This window comes from Strix aluco, chromosome 33, assembly GCF_031877795.1.
Source record: "Strix aluco isolate bStrAlu1 chromosome 33, bStrAlu1.hap1, whole genome shotgun sequence".
NCBI classification, from domain to species: Eukaryota; Metazoa; Chordata; class Aves; order Strigiformes; family Strigidae; genus Strix; species Strix aluco.
In genome coordinates this window covers 2,895,539-2,919,540 of record NC_133963.1, presented here as the reverse complement: position 1 = coordinate 2,919,540, position 24,002 = coordinate 2,895,539, and the positions used below count along the sequence as shown (strand labels likewise).

The 24,002-nt window shown below is 59.5% G+C and overlaps 2 protein-coding genes across 2 annotated transcripts; one reads left to right on the top strand and one right to left on the bottom strand.

Moving 5' to 3' along the window:
• The first annotated feature begins 1,044 nt into the window (after window positions 1-1,044).
• Window positions 1,045-1,449, top strand: SYCN (syncollin). Its single transcript, XM_074810193.1, is given in 2 exon segments — window positions 1,045-1,198; window positions 1,201-1,449. Coding segments are annotated over 2 exon segments (399 nt in total). The 3' UTR covers window positions 1,446-1,449.
• Window positions 1,450-2,297: 848 nt separating this feature from the next.
• PAK4 (p21 (RAC1) activated kinase 4) lies at window positions 2,298-19,507 on the bottom strand. The gene is made up of 9 exons (XM_074810191.1): window positions 19,363-19,507; window positions 11,386-11,609; window positions 8,066-8,851; window positions 7,104-7,556; window positions 6,874-7,007; window positions 5,981-6,107; window positions 5,769-5,894; window positions 3,182-3,316; window positions 2,298-3,077 (listed from the first exon to the last, which is right to left on the bottom strand). The coding sequence occupies exons 2-9, from the start codon at window positions 11,587-11,589 to the stop codon at window positions 2,976-2,978; spliced, it is 2,067 nt and encodes a 688-aa protein (XP_074666292.1). The 5' UTR covers window positions 11,590-11,609; window positions 19,363-19,507; the 3' UTR covers window positions 2,298-2,975.
• Window positions 19,508-24,002: the final 4,495 nt, after the last annotated feature.

The window sequence follows — 24,002 nt, the reverse complement described above, 5'->3', positions numbered from 1 at the left end:
TGCCCCCCCGGGGCCCCCCCCCGGCCCGCTGCAGTGTTTAACACAAGTTTTTACATTAAAAACCTGTGCCCCCCCCGCCCGGGGCGATTAAACCTTTTGTGTGTGAAGAGGGGGAGCTGCTCTGTCTGTGGGGGGGGGCGGGGGGTCCCCTCTGCTGGGGGGGGTCCCCTCTGCCTGGGGGGGGGTCCCCTCTGCCCGGGGAGGGGGGGGGGAAACGGGGGGGCGTCCCGCTCAGTCTTGGGGGCGGGGGGGGGTGTCCAGGGAGCCCCATACGAGCCCCTCGAGAACCCCCCCAAAAGCAGGCAGGTCCCTGCATGCAAATGAGCTCATTAGTACCCTAATGAGCGGGCTAACGAGGTGGGCGCCGTGGCCACTGGTTGAGGGGGCGGGGCTATGCTAATGAAGGACGGGCTAATTACCCCCCCGCGGTTGCCAGGATACCGTTGCTGGGATACGGGGGGGGGGGGGGGGGGGGGGATGCAGTTGCCGGGAGACCGCCGGCGCCATGACAAGGGCGTAGGCTTGGGTCATTAATATGCAAATCAGGGGCGGAGCTTGCGCTCCCCCATCACCCCCCAGCCTCTGCTAATTATCCCCCCTCACTAAATATCCTCCCTCATTTGCATACAGGACACCTGGGGCCCCAGCCTGACCTTGCCCCCCCCCCCCCCCCCCCCCCCGCCGCTTTGTGCCTCAGTTTCCCCAAGGCCACGGCCGAGGCCATGGGGGGGGTGACACCTGGGTCCCTTCCCAGGGGTGTGTGTGTGGGGGGGGAGATCGGGAGGGGGGAGGCCATGACACCTGGGTCCCTTCCCAGGGGGGTGGGGGACATGCCGGGGGGGGCCTGGGCATGTGGGTCCCTTCCCAGGGGGGGTGGGGTGAGGAGATCCTGGGGGAAGGGGGGACCACGACACCTGGGTCCCTTCCCAAGGCAGGGGGGCGGCCCTGTCCCCGTCGGTGCCCCCCCCCGCCCGCCCTGGCTCCTCCCCCTGTCCTTGGAGCTCGGATATATCCGGGTGGCGCCGGGGGGTGGCGGGCGCGACGATGGCGGCACTGGTAGCGGTGGTGCTGGCGGCGGCGGCGGTGCTGGCGGGGGTCGAGGCGCAGTGCCCGGCCCCCTCCGACCTACGGACGGCCAACGGCACCCGCATCTGCGCCCAACTCTACGCCGACAACAGCCCCTACTACGACCAGTGCTGCGCGGGGCCGTGCTGGTGGTGGAACCCGGGGCCGACGTCCCCTACATGCCCCACGAGTGGGCCGCCCGCGTCTCCTCGCTGGTGGTGGGCACCCGCTGCGACCTGACCGTCTGGTCTCGGGCTGGCAAGAAGGGCAAGAGCCGGACTTTCGCGGCCGGCGCGGTGCCGCGGCTGCAGGAGGTGCGGCGGGGGCTCTTCGGCGACTGGAACAACGCCATCAGGGGCTACTACTGCAAGTGCAAGTGAGGCGGGCGGCGCGGGGTGGCGCAAGGCGGCGTGGGGTGGCGCGGGTCATCGGCAGTCAACAGGAGTCAGCACAAGTCAACGGGGGCTAATGCGAGTCAACATGGGCCAAGACAAGTCAACCTGAGTCAATGTCGGCCAATGCGAGTCAACACGGGCCAAGACAAGTCAACTTAGGTCAACATGGGCCTACACGCATCAACATGGGCCAAGACAAGTCAACGTGGGCCAACACAAGTCAACACAGGCCAAGACAAGTCAACTTGAGTCAACGTGGGCCAATGCAAGTCAACGTGGGCTGAGGCAAGTCAATGTGAGTCAACGTTGGCCAATGCGTGTCAACACGGGCCAAGACAAGTCAACTTGAGTCAACGTGGGCCAACACGAGTCAACGCGGGCTGAGACAAGTCAATGTGAGTCAACATGGGCCAATGCACGTCAACGTGGGCCAATACAAGTCAACGTGAGTCAACGCGAGTCAATGTGGGCCAAAGACAAGTCAACATTAGCCAATATGAGTCAATGTGGTCAAACACAAGACAACTTCAGCCAAGACGAGTCAACGTGGGCCAAGACAAGTCACCGTGAGTCTGCAGGGGTCGAGAGTGACAGATGTGGGCTGACCCGTGTTGATGTGGCCGTGCCGCCCCCCGTTCGCGCCCCCCCCCCAGCCTCGCACACCCCCCCAGCGCAGCCAATAAAGCCTGGAGGCCGCAGCAGTTCCTGCCTCACGGGTGCTTTACTGGGGGGTGGGAGGGAAGCAGCAGCCCCCCCCAGGGATCTTTGGGCAGTCGAGGGGTCCCCCCAAGCCCTCCCTACCCCCGCCCCCCAAAAAACCCACATGGGACACAGCTCCAAAAGGACACGTGTAATCTCCGGGGGTCCCGTGCCGGCCCCGGGGCCCCCCCCATACCGCAGCGTTACAAAACGACAATATAAATAGCTTTGTTAAAAAACAAAATGGGAGGGGGGGGGGAAAGCGGAAAAAAAAAAAAAACAAAAAGAACAAAAACGTGGTTGGAAGGGGTGGCGGGGTGGGGGGGGGGGTGGGAAGGACCCCGATCAGTAGTGTGGCCACGGGGCCGTAGTGTTGGGGACACGTCTGTGTGTGTCGTCCCCCCCTCCGTGACCCGACCCCGGGGGATGAAAAAAAAACAGATTTAAAAGAAAAAGAAAAGGGGGAAATGCCCCAAAAGGCTCCCCGGGGTGGGGGCGACACCGGTTCTGCCCCCCCCCCCAGCCGCAGATCTCTGTTGGGAAGCGGCGAGGGGGGACAAACACCCCCACCCCCCCCCCCCCAAAAAAAAAAAAACCACGTCACCGCCTCGGCGTCCCCGGCTCAGTAGTACGGTGTGGGGGTTTGGGGGGGTTTTGGTGGTGGGGGGGGGGGTGAGGCGGGGGGAGCCCCGTCAGCACCCCGACAGTAGTGGCACAGTCCCAGCTCCAGTTGAGAGGCGAAGTGGGGGGGTCGCAGCTCCTCACCGCAGGCGGTTCTGGCGCATGAGGGGGACGATGCAGGAGGGGGGCCCCGCTTTACCCAGAAAGGGGTGTTGCAGCAGCTCGGCCGCGGTGGCTCGCTGCACCGGGGTCCCGCACCAGCATGCGGTCCAGGAAGCCTTTGAGGGAGGGGGAGACCTGCAGGGAGGGAGCAAAGTGTGTGTGTGGGGGGGACACACCCTCAGCCACAGCCCAGGGGCCCCCTGAAATTTTCACACACACCCCCCCCCCCGGGTTTTTACCTTGTGCACGTTTTTAAGTTTGGGGGGCAGATTGTCGCGGATCATCTTCATGGCCTTCAGCGGCGGCTCGTTGAAGTAGGGGGGTTCCCCGTCCACCATCTCGATGACCATCACGCCCAGGGACCAGATGTCCACCTTGGGGGGGGGCAAGGGTGGGGGGGGGGACACGGCAAAGGTGGGGTGAGGCCACCCTGTACCCCCAAAACTGCCCCGTGCACCCCCAAACATCCTCAAATACAGCCTGGGCTTCCAAACCCACCCCATGCCCCCCCCCCAATATCCTCAAAGCCACCCCACGTATCCCCAAACCCACCCTGCACCCCCCAAAGTCCCCAAACCTGCCCCACGCACGCCCAACCCACCCTGCACCCCCAAACACGCTCCACAACCCCCAAACGTCCCCAAAACCATCCCAAACCCACCTTGCACCCCCAAACCCACCCCATGCCCCCAAAAATGTCCCCAAACTCGCCCCACACCCCCTCAAATCTGCCCAGTGCTCCCAAAACCACCCCACGCCCCCCCAAACCTGCCCCACACACTCCCAAAGCCACTCTCTGCCCCCAAACCCCTCCTGTGCCCCCCAAACCCCCTCATGCCCCCAAACCCATGCCAGGCACCCCCAAATCCACCCCACGTCCCCCAACACATCCACAAACTCGCCCCACACCCCCCCAAACCTGCCCCACGCACTCCCAAACCCACCCTGCACCCCCCAAACCCCCCCCGTGCCCCCAAAACCGGCCCATGCACCCCCAAAACCCACCCTGCACCCCCAAACCTGCTCCACAACCCTCAAACATCCCCAAACCCACCCTGGGCTCCCAAACCCACCTCACGCCCTCTCCACACCCCCCCAAACCCACCCCACCCCCCCCATGCCCTCAAACCTGTCCCATGAACCCCCAAACCCACCTCATGTCCCCCAAAACGTTCCCAAACTCACCCCACAGCCCCCCAAATATGCCCAGCGCTCTCAAACCAGCCCCACAACCCCCAAACCTGCTCCATGCACCCCCAAACCCTCCCTGCACCCCCAAACCCGCTCCACAACCCCCAAACATCCCCAAACCCGTCCCACACGCCCCCAAACCCACCCCCAACCCCCCAAACATCTCCAAACCCGCCCCACACACCCCCAAACCCACCCTGCACCCCCAAACCCGCTCCACAACCCCCAAACATCCCCAAACCCGTCCCACACACCCCCAAACCCACCCTGCACCCCCAAACCCACTCCACAACCCCCAAACATCTCCAAACCCACCCCACACATCCCCAACCCCCCCCTGCGCCCTCAAACCAGGCCCACACACCCCCAAACCCACCCTGCACCCCCAAACCCGCTCCACAACCCCCAAACATCCCCAAACCCGTCCCACACGCCCCCAAACCCACCCCCAACCCCCCAAACATCTCCAAACCCGCCCCACACATCCCCAAACCCACCCTGCACCCCCAAACCCACTCCACAACCCCCAAACATCCCCAAACCTGTCCCACACGCCCCCAAAACCCACCCCCAACCCCCCAAACATCTCCAAACCCGCCCCACACATCCCCAAACCCACCCTGCACCCCCAAACCTACTCCACAACCCCCAAACATCTCCAAACCCACCCCACACATCCCCAACCCCCCCCTGCGCCCTCAAACCAGGCCCACACACCCCCAAACCCACCCTGCACCCCCAAACCTACTCCACGACCCCCAAACATCTCCAAACCCACCCCACACATCCCCAACCCCCCCCCTGTGACCCCAAACACCCCCTGCGCCCTCAAACCCGTCCCACACACCCCAAAACCCACCCCCAACCCCCCAAACATCTCCAAACCCGCCCCACACATCCCCAAACCCTCCCTGCACCCCCAAACCCGCTCCACAACCCCCAAACATCTCCAAACCCACCCCACACATCCCCAACCCCCCCCTGCGCCCTCAAACCAGGCCCACACACCCCCAAACCCACCCTGCACCCCCAAACCTACTCCACAACCCCCAAACATCTCCAAACCCACCCCACACATCCCCAACCCCCCCCCTGTGACCCCAAACACCCCCTGCGCCCTCAAACCAGGCCCACACATCCCCAAACCCACCCTGCACCCCCAAACCCGCTCCACAACCCCCAAACATCCCCAAACCCGTCCCACACGCCCCCAAACCCACCCCCAACCCCCCAAACATCTCCAAACCCGCCCCACACATCCCCAAACCCTCCCTGCACCCCCAAACCTACTCCACAACCCCCAAACATCTCCAAACCCACCCCACACATCCCCAACCCCCCCCCTGTGACCCCAAACACCCCCTGCGCCCTCAAACCCGTCCCACACACCCCAAAACCCACCCCCAACCCCCCAAACATCTCCAAACCCGCCCCACACATCCCCAAACCCACCCTGCACCCCCAAACCTACTCCACAACCCCCAAACATCCCCAAACCCGTCCCACACGCCCCCAAAACCCACCCCCAACCCCCCAAACATCTCCAAACCTGCCCCACGCACACCCAAACCCACCCTGCACCCCCACGCTCCCCAAACCTGTCCCGCAGCCCCCCCAAACCCGCGTGGGGCTCACCTCCGGGCCGTAGGGCAGGCGGGAGATGAGCTCCGGCGCCATCCAATACGGGGTCCCCACCAAGGACTTCCGCCGCGGCACCTCCTTGTTGACTTGGGCGCAAAACCCAAAATCGGAGAGTTTCACCTAAAAAAAAAAAAAAACCCAAAAAAGGGCGGGGAAGGTGACTGCGTTCTGGCCATCCGGGAGGCCGCCGCCGCCGCGGCGCTTACCCTGCCGTCGTGCGTGAGGAGGATGGAGTCGCTCTTGATGTCGCGGTGGATGACGCCCTGGGCGTGGAGGACGGAGAGAGCCTTGAGCACGGCCAAGCAGACGGCGGCGATTTGCTCCTCGTTCATCCTACGAGGCGGCCGAAAAGGTGGGTGTAAAAGGAAGGAGCTTTAAAAAACTCTTTTCTCTTAGGATATTGCTAGCAGCAGGAGTAATTAATAAATAGATAGTGGTTTATAGGTTTAATTAACAGAGCGCAGGTGCTCTAGGAACAATACCGACAAATATTGCTCGTTTGCCCCCCGTACAGCCCTCGTTAGGGCTGGCTTAAAACCCAGGTAAGCTGAATTACTAAAAATTAATCTTATATTTTAGACAGAACAAAAGAAGCAAGCAATTTGGAAAGGCTGGGTGATGAAAAGCTACACCTAGATTAAGTATACGTTACATAAAACATTCTGAGTTTTTTCTCAGAAGTCTAAAAGTGAGTTATGATGAAGACGGTTTAAAAAAAATAAGTAACCACGATGAGCGAAGACTGCACCAGCGAGCAGCGGCGTCAGAATTGGAACAGAACGATGAGAACTAGCTGGAAATATGGAATATAATGGACTTTTCAAACTGATGATGAATTGAGAGCTGAAAGTTCTCGGGAAATCACCAAAAAAATCTTTGTATTGTGTGTTGTGTAGAATCACATCTAGAGAGGGCGCTTTTTGGGAGCTGTGGCCACTCGCTGAGGTGCTGGCCCAGCTCTGAGTTGTTAATAAACCCAGCCCAGAGGTACCCGCGGCCTGGGAAATCCTTTAACAGCAGGAGGTGAGACAACGGGTGCGCCGGGCACCCGTGTGCGAGGGGAAAATGGGAAAATCCCCCCCCGCGGCGACGCCCGTACCTGGTGTGGGTGACGATATCGGTCAAAGCGCCGCCTTCCAGGAATTCCATCACCACCCAGAGCTCGTCGCCCACCAAGTAGCTGTTGTACATCTCCACCACGTTTTCGTGTTGGTAATCGCGCATGATCACCACCTGCGAGGGGAGACGGCGCGTGAAAGCGCCGCCGCCGCCGTGGTGGCACGTGGGATGTCCCCCCCCTCCCGCCGGCGCGGGCCCGTTTGGCCTCACCTCGTTAAAGAGCAGCTCGCGCCGCTGCTGCTTGCGTAAATCCATCTTTTTCACGGCCACTAATTTACCGGTGCTCTTAACGGTGGCGATGCAGACGATGCCGGTGGAGCCTTCGCCGATTTTAATGAAATTATCTAAATAGGTGCGGGGATCGCCGGGATCCACCACCATCTGCAAAGCCGCCCGGAATTGCTCGTGGGAGACGCGTTGGGGTTCGCGTTGGGGCGACCGCGGCTGCTGCGGCCCCGCCGGCGGTGCAGGGGGGCCGGGGGGAGGCTGGCGAGCGAGGTGGGGGTCCGAGGCGTGCGGGGTGAGGCCGGGATGCGGCGGTTCGGGGTTTTTGGAGCGCAGCGGCCCCGTTGGGTGGGTGCGGGAAGAACCGGCGCCGCCGCTGCCGCCGCTCACCGGCCCGTTGGAAGCCACCTCCTGCGGTCGTCCCGGCCGGTGCTCTGCCTGCAAGGAGACGGGGAGGAGAGGGATGTTGGCTACCAAAACCCGCGCGGTCGGAGCCAGGATTTTGCCACCATCCCTAAAAAACACCGGGCGCTGCAGAAGGAAAAAGGTTTGAGCTGGAAGGGGGAGAGGAGCCAGCGGCCACTTTGGAGGCAAAGGATGGGGCTGGGATTTTGCTGCCATCCCCAAAACACCAGGCGCTGACCCCCGCGGTGCCGGTGGGGCCAGACGCTGCGGAAGGAAAAAGGTTTGAGCTGGAAGGGGGAGAGGAGCCGGTGGCCGCTTCGGAGGCACCGGGGAGGAAAGCGCAGAGCGGGGCCGACGGTCTTCGGCACGCGCCGGTCACCATCGGAACGCGGGAGCTGGCGCTTGCTCGGGAAGCGGAGGAGAGAAGCCGCTTTTCTGGGAGGCGGAGGAGAGGCAGAGCGAGGAAAAGCTCCCCCCGGGGAAGGAGAGGTCGCTGCCAAGCGGATCTGGTCGGAGCAGGGAAGGGGGGGGGAAACCTTTACCTGTGAACCCGCGCCCCTGCCGGGGTCGGTCTCAGCCCGCGGGTAGGTATTAAAAGGCCGTCCCGTCTGCTGAGCCGTCTTCATCACCCCTTCGGAGACGGGGATGTTGGGAGTCCGGATATTGGGCCCGGAGAGCGGGCGTTTGTCCCGGGGGGATTGCAGGCTGGTCTCGGCGGCGTAAGTGGATTTAGGGCGTTTGTCGGAGGATTCGGGGCGTTCCCGCCGCACCACGTGGTCGGCCGGTTCGCTGTAGTCCCTGTCGGCGGGGTATTCCCGCCAGCCGTCCCGTTCGGCGACGGGTTTGGGGTATTCGGGGGGGGGCGGGCGGCCGCCAGAAGGGGGAGCGGGTTTGGGGTATTCGGGGGGGGGCGGGCGGCCGCTGGAGGGGGGAGCGGGTTTGGGGTATTCGGGGGGGGGCAGGCGGCCGCCGGAGGGGAGAGCAGGTTTGGGGCCGGAGTCCTGCCCGCGGTGGTGCTGGTGGTGCTGGTGCTGCTGGTGGTGGGCGCGTTGGTCCTCCCTCTCCCGCGGTTTCTCCTTGCCCGGCTCTAACTCGCTCCGGGCCCCGTGACGGTTCTTCTCTTTGCTCCTGCCGGCTTCGTCGTGTGGCCGGACAGCGGCCGGGCCCTCGGAGAGGCCGTTCTCCTGGTAGAGGTGGTCGCGGCGGGGCGGGAAGGGGGGGCTGTCCCTGCGCAGAGAATTGGAACGGGACACGGACATGTTCTCAAACTCGTCCAGCAGCCAGGTCAGGGAGCCGTCCTTGGCGGCTTTGCTGCCCCGTACGATGGTCTTTTTGAGCAGGACGTGGGACGGGAGACGGACGGGAACACAAAAGCACGAACAGAACAAAAGAAAAAAAAAAAAAAAGAAGAAACAAAAGAAGAAACAAAACAAACAAAAAAAAAACAAACAAAAAAAGGGAAGAAAATAAAAAAAAATGAAAATGAAATGCCTGGTGGTGACGGGGACACGGCTCACACAGAGGGGACGCGGGGAGGGGATGGAAACTGAGCCCCAGGGACAAGGATGATGAAGGGGGGGAGAGGGGAGGGGGCTCAGCCTTTCCCCCCCAGCCCCGGGTGCCACCGGGGGGTTTCAAGGTACCAAAATACAGGGAGCAGGATCCGGCCTTGCACCAAGAAGCCTTTGGCCAGGCCCAGTCCCGCTCGGGGGGGTCACGGGGAAGGGTCTGGGGGGCTGCTGGCAGTGCCTCGGCCCCAGCTTGCGCCCGGGGGGCTCCGTCTGCCCCCCAAAACGCTGTTGGGAGCCAGGTTTTGCTCCTGCCTGGGGCAAAGCTCCGGGCCAGGCGCTGGTCCCTCCTCCCCTCGGTGTCATCGGCCTGGGGAGGAGGGAGAGGAGGGGAGGACGGACACAGTTCGTTTAGGCAAAGGTTAATGAGCCTGTCCCAAAGGGGAAGAGCAGAGCAGGGAAAAACAAAGCCGGGTGCTGGGAGAAAAGTCCCAGCTGGGTGGGACACCTGAACTGGGGAGCTGTGGGCTGCGCAGGGTGGGGTTCTCCTGGCTCCCGGTATCAAACTGGGCTCCCAGTACCAGACCGGGATCTGCACCCTTGTGGATTCGAGGCTCTGAGGGCTCGACCGCGCAGCAAGAGGCGAGGGGACAGCGGGAGCCACCCCCAGTCTCAGCCTGGAGGAGGATGAGGAGGAGGAGGAGGAGGAGGATGCCTTCCTCCGCAGCAAGCATCTCTGCAGAGGGGTGAAGTGCTCAGGCTTGGACAACCGGCCCAAGCCAGGGTTACCTGTAGATGACTCCTGTATATCTGATAACTGATAACCCTTGTGCTAGTGGGTGTTGTACCAAGTTATAACAACCCACTTCTGCTCATGCAAAAAGTGCTAAAGCATTGAAGTACTGCAGCCTGAACAACAGGCCCCGAGCCGAAGCTGCTAACTTAGTATGGAATCATTAACAAAGTCTGTAGGCTCACTACTGAAGGATGCAGCTCAGACAGAAGATAATCAGCAGTGAGGATGAAATGCTGAGAGAATGTATCCAACTCCCCTTGCTCAGCCTTGTTCAAGGCCGAGAACCCACATATCTGGCCGCCTTAGAAACTCCCTTGGTTTCACCCCCCCCGAGCCCTGGCCAGGCTTTGGGTGGAATCCAACAGGAGAATGAAACCAGAAATTTTCCGCTCAAAACCGAGGTGCCAGCTATTGTGCCTTGCTGGTTTTTGGGTCCCTAAGGCCGGACCCGCTCACAGCCGCTTTGGGTGCCTCAGCTACGGGTGGACGCCCCGCGTAGGATTTCCCACTCGCCGGGACAGGCTCCCCAAATCCTCGCTGCACCCGGGGCTGCCCAGCGCCTGCGGGTCTGGGTGATGGGAACGGGTGCGAGTGGGGACGGATCTTCCTTAATCACTGTTCTCCTTCTCGGGCAGGAACGGTTTGATGCGTTACCCTGTGTTTCCCTGTTTGTTTGAGGGCACTATTCTGCCTTTTCTTACTGCACGTTGTCTGTATTACTCTGTTACATTATTTGGTTATCACTAGTGAAATACGCCTGCTCTTTTCACTCTGGTGTCCGAGTTTCATTGGTATCCCTGATCAGCAAAACAAGGGGAAGCGAGCGCAGCCAGCCGTCCTCAGCTATTTATATCCCCTCCTCTTCCTCCTCCTCATCCTCCTCCCACTGCCTCGAGGAGCACCTCCGCAACAAACCCCGGCCAGGCGCCGTGGGACTCGGCAGCGCCAAGGGGGCCCCAGCGGTTTCGGCATCTTTTTGGGTCAGCAGAATCGTGCCGGCGGCTTCGCTCGGAAGGGCCGCAGCCGGCGTTACTCACGGCTGCTGGAGCCGCCCCATTGTCCGAGGGAAACCAGCCGAGGCAGCGAAGCCGCCAGCTACGCAGGAACGCCAGCGCCGGGTGCGCCGGGGCCTCGAATGAAGGGGAAGGTGGAGGAATGGTGCGGGGTGGCCTCGATCGAGGGGAGCAGACAAGCCAAGACTTTAAATAAACGACATAGTGGTGGCTCGGGGAAACACAGGGACGGGGAAGGGATGAGATGGGAAGGAAAAGACACCGTTTCCCTGGCATTTTCTTGTAGCGTGGGTTTTTTCTCCAGCTGCTGGGAGGACGTGGGAGAGGTTTTCACATCGTGCGGGCGGCAGCGGGGTGGTCCCCGTCCCACGCAGCCGAGCAGCCGTGGGGACGCGCCGCTGCCGTTAGAGAGACCGAACCGCCACCTTACCTGCTCCGCGGCACCCACGGAGCCCGGGCGATCCCCAACCCGGCTTTTCGGCCCCAAAAGCCGCATCACCGGCCCACCGCGAGCGGGCAGTGGCCACGGTGGCAGAGCTGCCTACCTTCTGGGAGCCGTGCTGAATGGTCGTGATGCAGACGGGGTCCACCAGTGGCTTGGGGCGCTTGGCCGACTCCTCGATGATGCCCTGCCATTGCCGCGGCAGCCCCGTGAATTTTTGCTCTTGTTGGTCGTAGCCGGTGTGGACGCGGTGCTCGAAGTTGGAGGGGGCGGAGATTTCGATGCGTTTCTTCTTCTTGCTGAACATGGTGAGGCCGGCTAGAAGACCTGGGGTGGGCAAAGAAAAGGGAGAAGAATAAAGCCTGGAGGAGGACGGAGAGGCGAGCAGCGCTCCGGAGGCTTCAGCAAGCTGAAAACCGATTAAAACGAATGGCCCCTTCTTTAGGAACTGACCTCGCGCTCTGGCAAAATAACGACTGGCTGCACGTGGGCCAAAAAGGAAACACCTTGAGCGAGGGCAGCCCCGCGCTTCATTAGGTTTTTACAGCCCCCCCGGCCTCGCAGCTGCGTTTGTGACCCCCCCCCGCCCAGCTCTCGCTCATCTCCCGTTTCTTCCGCTGTGGGTTTGAAGACGCATTTTCCCTCCTGCTTTTATTTAACGCGAAGGCAGCGATCGCAAACCAGGGGCAACCCAGGGAGCCTTTCGGGGCTCCCGCCCGCCCAGCGCACGAGAAAATCCCGCACGAGCTTCAGCTCCTCTTCAGCACCGCCCGGGTGGGCAATTTCCTCGGCTCTTTTTGGTCTTTTCATGAACTTTGCTTCCCCCGACACGCCGCGCGCCGGCACCCCGGGGGATTTCGGGTTGATCTCGCAAGCGTTTCGCTGCGCCGCGATTAATCTTGCGCCGGTTTGGAGCCGGAGTTTGGCAAGTGCCTCCCCAAGGGTTTCAATCAACACACGGCAGAAAACACCCGCCTGGACGCAGCGGAATTGGCAGATATTTGTTGTTTACGCTGAAGTTAAAACACTGACGAACCCAAACCAGCCCCTTCCAGTGTCTGCTCCCGGCGTTGGTGGGACAGGGAGCGGCGTCGAGCCCGGCAGGCAGGTGGAGAAGTGCTGGGCCAGGCCCTTGAGCAAAATCTCCCTAATTTTGAGCAAAATCTCCCTAACTAAAGGTGTTTTTTCCATCACATGGGCCGTGTCGCCAAGACAAGGTTGTTGGTCTTCACGTGCACTGCTGCCTTGTGGAACGGCTTTGGTTATATTATCGTCCTCCAGACGGACACCCTGTTTTTGGGCTCCGGTGATCGATTCTGCCAAGTTTTCCCCCAAAGCGGCGTGCAGCTCCTCTCCGAGAGGTAACAGAGGGGTCCGGGGCGCTGTCAGTGAGGGACAGTGAGTTTCCTCGGAGCCTCCACGAGGGCCGTGCGACCAGGTTCAGCCTCTGTGAGTCACCAGGCTCAGATGAAAAAGGTCCTAAATATAAAAACTAAGCAAAAAGCCTCCCACAATTAAAAGCTAGAAGATTTTTTTTTTTAAAAACAAACCCACAAGGTGTGACGGGGAAAGCAGCGACTACAAGCCCGGGCAGCCCAGTGGCACCCTGGAAAAAGGTCATTTTGCTGGACGTGGGTGACTAACACCCTTCCCTAAGCCTTTTACCTGAAAGGTGTCATTTGAAACCACATTTAAGCGTGGTTTTAAAGCAGCGTTTTAAGTTACAAGCTGAATAAACCGGCAAGAAAAACAGCCTGACCTGCAAAAAGCCGGGCACGCAGATGCTCAGCCTGAGCGAGAACAACAGACTGTTTACTCAGGCGCTTAAATACAGGTCGAGGAGCCTAAAATACAAGTCAAGGCTGCTGAAACTAAACTTAGCAGCGGGGCCAGCACGTTCTCAGCATTAAATCCAAACCCAGTTTTAGCCTGACAAGTTATACGGTTTCCCTCTGCAGGCTGCGACGACAAAGCCACCCGACACAGCCGGTTTTGCTTGTTTATTTATAAGTTTTGTTCATTTACGGCGTATTTGAGACTCTCCCTAAACGCATCTCGGGCTCCCAGGATGAAGAGCCAGGGCCATGGAGGAAGCCTGGCCCCAGGGTGGACCCCGACGCCGATTTTCCTGGTGTAAACACCCGCAGCCAGGCACAATAGAGGCTTGTTTACACCGTCCGAGCGCCCGCATCCTTCCAAGCTCAAAGGTACATGATCGATCCTGCTCAGCGGGAGCCCGGAACGCTGGCAAACCTCCCCTAAATCAACAATTTCAGGTTGTTTTTTTGGAATTGTTTCAACGGTTTGTGCAGCTGAGCAGATGCTGGAAGTCAGCGCGAGCTCCGCCAGGCACGTTCCTGCTCCTCCCGATGTGGGAGCAGGAGGGGAAAGGGAGAAGTTTCTGGGTTGGGGTAGGAAAAAAAATAATAAAGCGAGGTTTAGATGGATATCACCACACCCAGGGAGCCTTCAGCTTGGCCGAGAGCTGGACAAAACCAGGTTGGAGCTACCGGACCCTATTAAACACCAGCGTGAGTCGAGGGGAAAGATTAGTGACGCAAAATGCTCCGAAAGCAGCTTCCTGACCTTAAACTCTGATATTTTTCCCCCCGATAAATACACGCTGAGCGTCCTCCGGCTCCACGTGGGGTGCCGGCGGCCGGTGCAGCGGATGCAGGTGGAGGGGTGAGCCCAGCCAGCGTCCCCTCGCCCAGAGGCTCTCGCCGCAGCCTGGAAAGACCGGTAGTGCCGGGTATTTCCACCTCGGCGCTCCGGCTACCGACGGCAAGCTGATCTCTTGCCAAATCCAGCTGATCTCCGTAACTACCGGCTTGTTCCGGCCTCGGCCTCGGTTCACGGGAGCTGCCGGGGATCTGCCGGCGCCTGGCGAGCCGCAGTTGGGAGGTGCTGCAATTAATTAACGGGGGTCAGGTAACAATCTGAATCAGGCTCCTGCTCGAGCGCGGTGTCCGTACACCAATGCTCCTCACCGTGGGTGCAACCCCCAGGGAGAGACGAGGACGAAGCTGCAAATTAACCCACCTTGAACGTGCCTGAAACCACGAGCAGGTCAGCGCTTTCCCTTGAGAAGCACCTTGGGCTTTAAAATATCAAAAAAAGCACCAAAAATTCCCCTTTCTGGTGACAGCGCCGGTGTCGGGGAAATGCCACCGCGGGGACGAGCCCACCAAGCCACGGCGGCACGAGCCTCTCGCCGTGTCCAGCTCCAGCCCTGCCGTCTCAAGCTCGTCAGCAGAGGAAAAACCAGTTTTTATTTGTTTGTCAGTAAATTAGGCGGCTGGGAGGAAGCACACCCCTCCCACACGGGACCGGGGACGTGGAGGCAGCCGAGTAAAACAAACCCGAGGAAGCCTGGCATTTTAGGCCACTATTTAAGGTTTGTTTGTTTATTTAACTCCCTCGTGAAAAGGAGCGGTGCCCAAATCCGGGAGGATTTCGGGGCCACGCTGCAGCTGGTGGGATGCGATTCCAGCAGGACCTTTAGTTCAGACCTAACCCCACTGGCTGGTTTAACAGTGGCTGGGCTAGAAGCCCACCGACAAAATTTAAGAGGGGGATGAAGTCGGTCGAGTTGAGAGGCTGAATCCTCGGGGAGATGGGGGGCACCCCCAGCGCCCACACGCTGTCCTCATCCCACAGGAGGGGACAATCCCGAGACACACAGTGACGCCGCCGGAACCCTGCGGCGGGGCACGGGGAGAGCGGCAGAGCCGGGGCCGCTGTGGGGCGGATCTGTTTTTTTTTCCCACTTTCACTGCGTTCAGGTGGCGATTGTGGCCGTTTCCTTCCATTTTCGCCTCCTGAATCTGCTTCCGACAGGCTGCCCGGTGCGAAACTCAACAGCTCCCGAGACAATCCCTTTCTCCACGCAGGAAATCCCAACTCCGGCGCTCCCGCACCCCGCTGCGTCCGAGGCGCTCCCTCCTCTCCAGCTTTGCAATTTTCTGACTAAATTCCTGATCCGTTTGGGAAGTTTTTCTCTGCTCCACCCCAGTCCCCCTTTAAAAAATGGGGGGAATCCGGTATCCCCCATTTTACCTGCTCACCTCGGGGGTCTGACGCTGCCCGGCTGCCTGCAGCACAATGCAGCGCCGGCACAGGCTGGACCAAATCCTGAACCGCTCCGCGCACGGGCAAACACATTCGTTAGGAGTAAATGAAGCCGCAAGCACCCAGCCAGCAGGTTTATGGGGCTCCCGAGCCAGGAAAACGTTACCTTGCAGCCCCCCCAATGGCTAAAAAGTCCCCCCGGGGCGGGCGCTTTTGTTCAGTTTAGCCTTTTGCCACCGCGGCGAGCATCACGCCAGCTTCCCGTAGCTTCTAGCCCAGGCAGACCGTCACCGTTTTGGGGAGGAACAGGCGTTTTACGCCACTCCCGTGGCAGGACCGTGCCCGAAAGGAAAACTCAGGCTGGCCCCTCCTTTCACCTGCCCCGGTCGCTCCCAAACGCCACCCTCCTTCGCACGGGATCCTCCCTCGCACGCAAGAGCCTTTGCACGGACAGAGGGCCCGTTTGTGGATGGCAAAAGGTCTCTCGGTTTTGGGGGAGAATCGCTCAACTTTGAGCGGGGTGTATAAAAACCGCCAGCTTTGCGCTTAACTTTTAGGAAAATATACCTGGAGGAAAAATGTCAACCTGCACATGGGAGGTTGGAGCATCCAAGTGCCTTGGGACGCCGCTCGTTAGGCTAATCAGCCCCCAAATCTGCCTCGGCTTTGAATGCTCAGGCTTGGACAACCGGCCCAAGCCAGGGTTACCTGTAGATGACTCCTGTATATCTGATAACTGATAACCCTTGTGCTAGTGGGTGTTGTACCAAGTTATAACAACCCACTTCTGCTCATGCAAAAAGTGCTAAAGCATTGAAGTACTGCAGCCTGAACAACAGGCCCCGAGCCGAAGCTGCTAACTTAGTATGGAATCATTAACAAAGTCTGTAGGCTCACTACTGAAGGATGCAGCTCAGACAGAAGATAATCAGCAGTGAGGATGAAATGCTGAGAGAATGTATCCAACTCCCCTTGCTCAGCCTTGTTCAAGGCCGAGAACCCACATATCTGGCCGCCTTAGAAACTCCCTTGGTTTCACCCCCCCGAGCCCTGGCCAGGCTTTGGGTGGAATCCAACAGGAGAATGAAACCAGAAATTTTCCGCTCAAAACCGAGGTGCCAGCTATTGTGCCTTGCTGGTTTTTGGGTCCCTAAGGCCGGACCCGCTCACAGCCGCTTTGGGTGCCTCAGCTACGGGTGGACGCCCCGCGTAGGATTTCCCACTCGCCGGGACAGGCTCCCCAAATCCTCGCTGCACCCGGGGCTGCCCAGCGCCTGCGGGTCTGGGTGATGGGAACGGGTGCGAGTGGGGACGGATCTTCCTTAATCACTGTTCTCCTTCTCGGGCAGGAACGGTTTGATGCGTTACCCTGTGTTTCCCTGTTTGTTTGAGGGCACTATTCTGCCTTTTCTTACTGCACGTTGTCTGTATTACTCTGTTACATTATTTGGTTATCACTAGTGAAATACGCCTGCTCTTTTCACTCTGGTGTCCGAGTTTCATTGGTATCCCTGATCAGCAAAACAGGCTCCACAAAAAAAATATCATTTTGGGGGAGGCAGGGTGAAAACGGGCAGCGCAAAGGGGCTGGGGGGCTGAGCTGAGCCTGGAGGGGCCCGCGGTGGTGGGATGGGCTCTCTGCAGGAGGAAGAAGGGGTTAAGAGCGGGTTAACATCTCCCCCACCGTCCCCCCTCTTGGCTCCTGACTCGCCTCCACCAGAGCTATGCACATTCCTCAGCCCTGTCCTAGCCCAGGTCAGATTCCCTTTATCTCCGCTTTATTTAATTAGTCAGCCATTAACTAACGCTTCCAGCAGCCCTGCGTAAACAAAACTGGGCAGAATATTCTCCACTGCTGACAAACACCCCGAAACCTGCGTTATTGCTGGCGGGGAGTTTGCTAGCAGCTTTCGAATGAAAAATAAAGGGGGTGGGAGGGTAAAAAAAAAAAAAAAAAAAGAGATGACAAAGGTGCACGCAAGCAATTTGTTCCTTTGCGTGAAATCTAAACCCGATCAATCTGAACGTTCACTGGCAGGAGAACGTCCTCCTGCCGTTAGTGTGGACACACGGACTGAACGGATCCCCGGCAGGATCCAGAAGTGGCGTCCCATTTGTCCCCGCGCCTCCCAACAAATCTCACCCGCTCGCCTGCTCGTTAAACACATCGGGCCCAACAAAATAAACATCTGGTGCGGGCGCCGCCGCTCCCCGGGGCGGCAGAAAGGGGCTGTTTGTCCTGCAGCTGCGTCGCGGCTGCGGCCCGGAGCTGCTCTGCCCACCCCTGGCTCCGCAAAGACACTTTCTGAATGAATTCCCGACCTGTTTGGGAAGTTTTCTGCCCGACGTGGGCAAAGTTGGGATTTCGAGACGCGATTTTAACTTGAGGGTGCTCAGAAGTCGGTTGAATGACACGGTGCTTGAGAAAACACAAACCAACCCCCACACGCAGCGGGGTTTGGAGTCGTGGCCACCCCCGGCATCGCTCAGCTCGCCCAAAGCCTCCTCTGAGGGTGGAGGAGCCCGCAGGAGCAAAGGGGACCCCCCCGGTGCCAGCGCCGTCGCCCTCCGCGCCGATTCACAACCGGCTCCGGCACCTGGGCCGGGTCAGGCTCAGACATGGGGGTTTTAGGGGTCTTACAAGCCCCCGAAGCCTCGTTGCCCCGTGACAGCTGGCTCCGGGTGACGTTATCTACCCCCGCTTGCTTCCAGGCAAGAACAACCTTTCACTTGCCACCAGCTGGGAAGCGTTAGCCACCGACCAGCCCTTCCACGCCATTAACCCGTGGCCGAGCAGGACGCCCGCGCCGGAGGAACATCCAGTTTTTAAACTCCAAATCCCGCCTGTGGCGCAGACGCAGGGCTCGGCTTTCCCCCACTTGCTGCGTTTCAATTTTTTTCCCCTTTTTCTTTCCAATGCAAACAGGCTTCCCCCCACTCACCCCCCCAGCTCTGCACAGGGAAAACGAGAGTCCCTCCCCTCCTCCTCGCCAGAAATAACTCCGCTCCCCCCCCTCCCCGAAACACCGGCCTCACCTCGCAGCGCCGCTAACGAACAACAGACCTGCTCCAGCTGGCAAGATGGAGAGATCCCCTGTTGCTCCGCGCGTTTCCGACAGCCGCCTGACCGGGCTCGGGCTCGGAAAGGGAATAAACCTCCTCCAAGAGCCCCCCCCTCCCAAACACCCTGGTTAAAACTCATTAAAAAGAAAACCAAAACATAAAAATCAGCCAGACTCGGCATTACTCACCTTCACCATCCTCCTGCTTCCTGCAAGCCAGAGGGGGAGGAGGGAGAGATCGCCCCAAGGTCTGGCCCCGACAGGGGCGCAGGGACTGAGGAACACCCCCAAAACTGTGCACGGGTGTCCCTTCAGGGGGGGGGAAAGGGGACTGGGGGGGGGGTTACAGCTCGTGCTGGAGGCCACCAGCTCCAGCCCAACGCTCCCGACTCCTGACGCTGCAAACTCCGAAGCGCCTCCCCCAGCACAGGCCAGCGATGGGCGGACGACCGCGGGACGGGGGCTGCGGCGTCCCCGGCCCCACCAGGGCCGGCACGTGGGGAGACCTATGGCTCGGGGTGAGCCACCAGCAGCTCCCCAAGACGGCCGGGACCCCCATTTGGTTCCGGGGGGGCCCCCCACGGCCGCTCTCGCCCCCGTGAGCGACACGAGACACACAGCTCTCCACGCCGGTGTTGTCTCCCCCTCCCCGTCACCATCCTGACTTTCCCAGCTTCACATACTTCCCAACCTGCCCCTATCGCCCTCCAGAACCGGTTTCACAGGGCTCTGGGCTCACACCGGGTCCCTCCTCGGTGGTCAGATGCCGGGGAGGGATTGGCACAAGGGAGAGCAGCCCAGTTAACCCCGGCGTAGCCCAAAATGGGGCCGGGGAGGCAAAGCAAAGCCCCTCCTGCTCCGAATAACAGCTTCCCACCGTCTCCGGCGCATCTGCCACGGTGACTAACGCCGGCGCTACGGCCCCGCGATTTAACGGGTGTTATTACCATTTTCTGAGACTGGGAGCGCCGCCGCCGCTGCCGTTGAACTCTCGCCCACGCCGCAAGGCCGGTAATCCGTCGGGAGAGCGCGGAGGGAGGAACAGCAGGGAGAGGAGACGGCAGCACGGCTGCCGTGAGGCTCGGAGGGGTTAAAGACGAAGCTTGCGAGAAGCAGAGCAGGAATAGAGGAGATTTGAGCCGGGAACCAATGAGGCAGCAACATTTGAAACAAAGCAGCCAGTCAAGTGCCCCTCCGGGTGGCTGGGGATCAGGAGACTGGAAGGAAGGAGAGGGAAAGGGCAGGCGAGAGCCGGCAGAAATCCCGCCGGCTATCCCGGCAGGAAGAACCGGCCCTCCCAGCCCGGCTGGCCCCGGCGTTTCCCCGGCCAGGGCCGCAGCCCTTCGCCACGCCACGCTTCCAGCGTGTCCTCCTGCCCCCGCGCGTCCCCTCGGCACTTTCACCCACTAAAAAAGCCCCTAAAAGCGCGTCCGTGCCCGGGAGTGCGGGCAGAGCCCATCGGCAGGGACTGACGGCGCTGCCGGTAACCAAACCCCCTCACAGCCAGGACGCAGCCCCCGGGGGTTTTGCTGCTTTTAAGACCCTTAATTAAGATACGTGACCCCCAAAACCTGGCCAGGGGACGCGGGGTGCCATCCCAACCCTCTGCACAAGGGTGAGCCGAGTGGCTCCTCACCTGGGCGTCGGGTGAGGATCACACCGCTGCTGCCTAAACGAGAGCGACGTCGTTTCCTAAACGCTAATTGCGGGTCCCGTGAGGTGCTGCGCGCTCTCCATCTCGCTCGCTGCGAGGAAGGACGGCGCCCGAGCCCTCTCCAGCACGGAAAAGCGAGGCTTTGATGTCAGCCTGACTATTTCTCTCCTCTCTTTTCTTCCTTTCGGTGTTCGCTCAAAGGAAACACCCTCGAATCGGCCCGATGAGCTGGTGAATCTCGCAAACGAACGCGGGAGGTTCGCCCGGCGGCGCGAATCGACGGCAGCGCGCCGTGCCGAGCGTCCGTGCGCCGTCTGACCCATCGGCCTTTACCGGGAAGCTCACGAACCGGGCAGAGGAGAGCGGCCGGCACCTGCGGGGGAGGAGAGTCGAGCCACCGCGGCTGCGCCTCCGCTGACCCCATCCCATGGAGCCCGACGACGTCTCGCAGCTGGGAAGCTCTTATTTTTATTCAAATGCCTCATACAAGTAGGGAAGGGGGGGGTGTTATAAAAACCGCAGCCGGGAATGTTAATCATCTATCATGGTTTACAACGCGATTGCTCACTTCCCATTTGCACTAATTTTCCTCATATTTATTCTCTTTCAGAATATTCATGGATCAAAATATCTTCTGCACCACCATCGGACTGCTAATTGGCGCTTGGAAGCTTTCCTAGAATCACATCAGAAGGATGTGGCATCCGGGGGGTGGGGGGGGGGTAAAAAAAAAAAAAAGATCATCAGATGAAAACTAACCTCTCCCACTGCCTTTTTTTTTTTTTTTTCCCTTCCCCTCTCCAATTTCACAAGTCACAACCTCCCGCCGCTCGGTTGAGCACGTGCTCGGATGGAGAAGGCGGTTCGCTTAAAACCTTAACAGAGAGTCGTGGCCCCGGCGATTTAAGATTTAAGAAAAGCACTGAATTCACCCCAAGCTCCCCAGGAGCTCAAAATTAACATTTTAGCGTTCACGGGTTCTTCATTTTATCTGTTTGGGAAGGAGAAAAACAGCAGCGGAGAAGTGGGAAGAACTCGAGCCATGGCTTCTGTGGTAACACAAGAGGCAAAACCCATTTGTCCTTCCGGAAAGTTATTTCTCTTCTGTCAGGACGAACGAGCAGCGTCTTAAAACCCTTCGATTCGCACGTCTTCAAAAGCTGCTGCGACTACAAAAATTCACCAGCTGCTCTCTTCAGCTGCCAAGAGCACAAAGAGCCCCAGCACCAACTTTAGAGCCTTGCGCAACACGCTAATTAATTCACAGGAAGATAAAAGCGCATCAAAGGAATAGTTCTAGCCCCCAAATCGTTCTGAATTCAAACAAAATTAGCGAAAGCGCACGTCTTCCTAATCCTCGCCTCGCAGATGATCCTGATGGCTCCTGGACCCGCAGCACGCTCGCACTGAACTCGGCCCTTCCCACCCTGCGAGCGCATCCCGGTAGCGCCTCCGAGCCCCAAAACAAAACTTTAAGCCCCAAAACTAACTCCACTTGCAACTCATCCCCACCAGAGGATGAGAAACGCTTCGCCCGCACAACAAAGTTTCAAGATATCAGCGGAAAAATGCGATGCAGCTGCTATTACAGGGCCTTCATCCTCCCCATGGCCCGCGCGGAACAGCCTCAGCCGCGCTATCGCCTTTTACTCGGTGACGAGAAACGTCTCACGTGGCTCCAGCCTTTGTTCTCACGTTTCGCTTTAAAACCCCCCGTCGATGGCTCGGTATCGGCGCAGCGAGGCCTGTGCCAAGTCGTACCTGCTGATAAATCCCCTCGTTCTAGAGGTGCCAGCGGCTGGAAATCCAGGAATTCCTTGACGGTATCACATTTTCTGAGGAGGGCAAGGCCAAACCCGAAGCGAAGCGGCAGACGGGTGTCCTCTTCCAGGCGACAATGTCACCGTCTGCCTCGCCGCGCCGGCGGAAGCTGGGCGCTTCGTTGGGGTTTGTTGAACCTGCCGGCGAGGGCGGGTTGAACTGGCCCGGCTGGCTTTGCACAAGCCGGGAGGGAAGAGGAGGGAACCGGCCTGCGCTGGGAGCGGCAACCTTCAAAGGGGAGGAGAGGTGTCAGCTCCCAGCCCCGCGCGAGGAGGATGAGCGGGAGAAATGGGGACCCGGTCGAGGCTGGCGGTGCGGGCAGACGGCGCGGTACCCAGGGTGGGTTAAACGATGGATTACGCCTTAAACGAACGCGATATCTCCCCGGCAGACAACACACCAGGAGAGGAATCCTGGAATTCAAAGCATCTGAAGTAGTTAGTAACCCCTGCAAGGATCCTCCTGGTTTCAGAGGCAACGCACCTCCTCAAACGCAGCCTCAAAAGCTCGATCAAAGGGGATTAATTTTCTTTAATCCTGTTGTCCCAAAGCAAAACTTCCGGCCTGCGGGACGCAGCGGCACAGGGCACCGGTACATCAAAGCTCTGCTCAACCCATGTCCGTCCCTGCGACTCCGGCAGCGTTTAAGCTCGACCCGCCGCCAGAGAGGAGCCTCTCGCGAGGCCACGTCTCCTCCGTCCTGCTGGGGGGCACCAGGCTGCCAAGCAGGACCCCCCCCGGCGCCGTCCCACCACCGTGAGATGGCTCCGACCATACGGGGGGGGGAAAAAAAAAAGTGAATCCGATGTGTCAAGAGGTCGGGGGGCTGGATACTGAGTCGGTGGCACTGAGCGGGGCCGCGGCTACGTGAGCCCCGCTACGGAGCTCAGCGGCATCCCACGGTGAGACATCGCCGCTCCCACCCCGAGCGCGGGGAAAAATGCTTGCGCAGAAGTTTCAGGTGCAGGAGCCTGCGGACCTCGACAAGCCGGGGCTTGCGGGGAGGGAAGGCAAGTGCCTGCCGAGCTCCCTCCGAAGCCACCCCCAGCCCAGGCGGAGAGAGGTTAAACCTTAATCCTGTCGCTCACCCGACGGGAAGGAAAACAATTGCAGGAGGTTGCTTTGCTGGGGTTGTTTGGAAGGAATAAATCAGTTTGGGTTCAGCAGAGCTTGCGACAGCGAGCGACCGGTTTGACTCCGCGACGCCGCTGGGTGAATTTGGGGGTGGCTCTTTGCAGACACCTCGCGATTCAAAAGCGGGGCGCTACCTGCTAGAAAACACAGGGGAGCTTCCAAGGGGTTATTTCGCATTTGGATAAATCTCCCCATTTATTTCTACTGGTACAATTGCCTCGATACCAAAGGATTTTGCTGGGAAAGAGAGTAATTATCTTGGCAAAGCCCAGCGTCGGTGGAGCGAGGGTTAAAGCCAGAAAATCAAAATATTGTTTCAGAGCTGCGCAAACACGAAGCCTCGTTATTTCCATCCGCATCTGATGCGCCACAGAGCAGCGGCAAAGCAACGCCAGGTCCGAAACAGTTACCAGCACTCACAAAAATCAGCCTAGCGAGGCCTTTGCCGCGTGGCGGAAAGCTTCGGCTTCGAGTGAGAAATTAATTTGAATTTTTGCCTTTTCCTATCCACTCCGGAGTCGCCGCCCTCCCGCGACTCAAGCCCTTGTCCCGCTTTAATGCCAAAAGGCAGGTTTCTGGGAGGCTGTTTCAGGCTCTTCTCCTGACTCGCTCTGCAACAAGGAGTGAGTCACCTCCGGGCACTTCAGTTTCCCCTTCAGTGGAGCAGGATAATATCAGCTTCTCGGAGCGGAAGATGATTATGAAGAGCTCCGAGGTCTTGGGAGAAGAGGTGCTAGAGAACAGCAGCCGCTGCTGCCGCCGGGAAGCTTCGCAAAAGGACTCGTGTCCTTCACGCAACCAGCTACCGCGCTCGAAAAAAACAGCGTGAGAGGAAGAAACAATAATGAAAGGGATGGGATTTTCCCAAAACTGTCGAATATTTTGTAGAAAAAATAAACGGGGTGCACCTGGGTTTTGGTGTGCTCCACCCAAAAGTCAAATCCACCAGCTTTGAATCAGCTAACGCTGAATTTTACC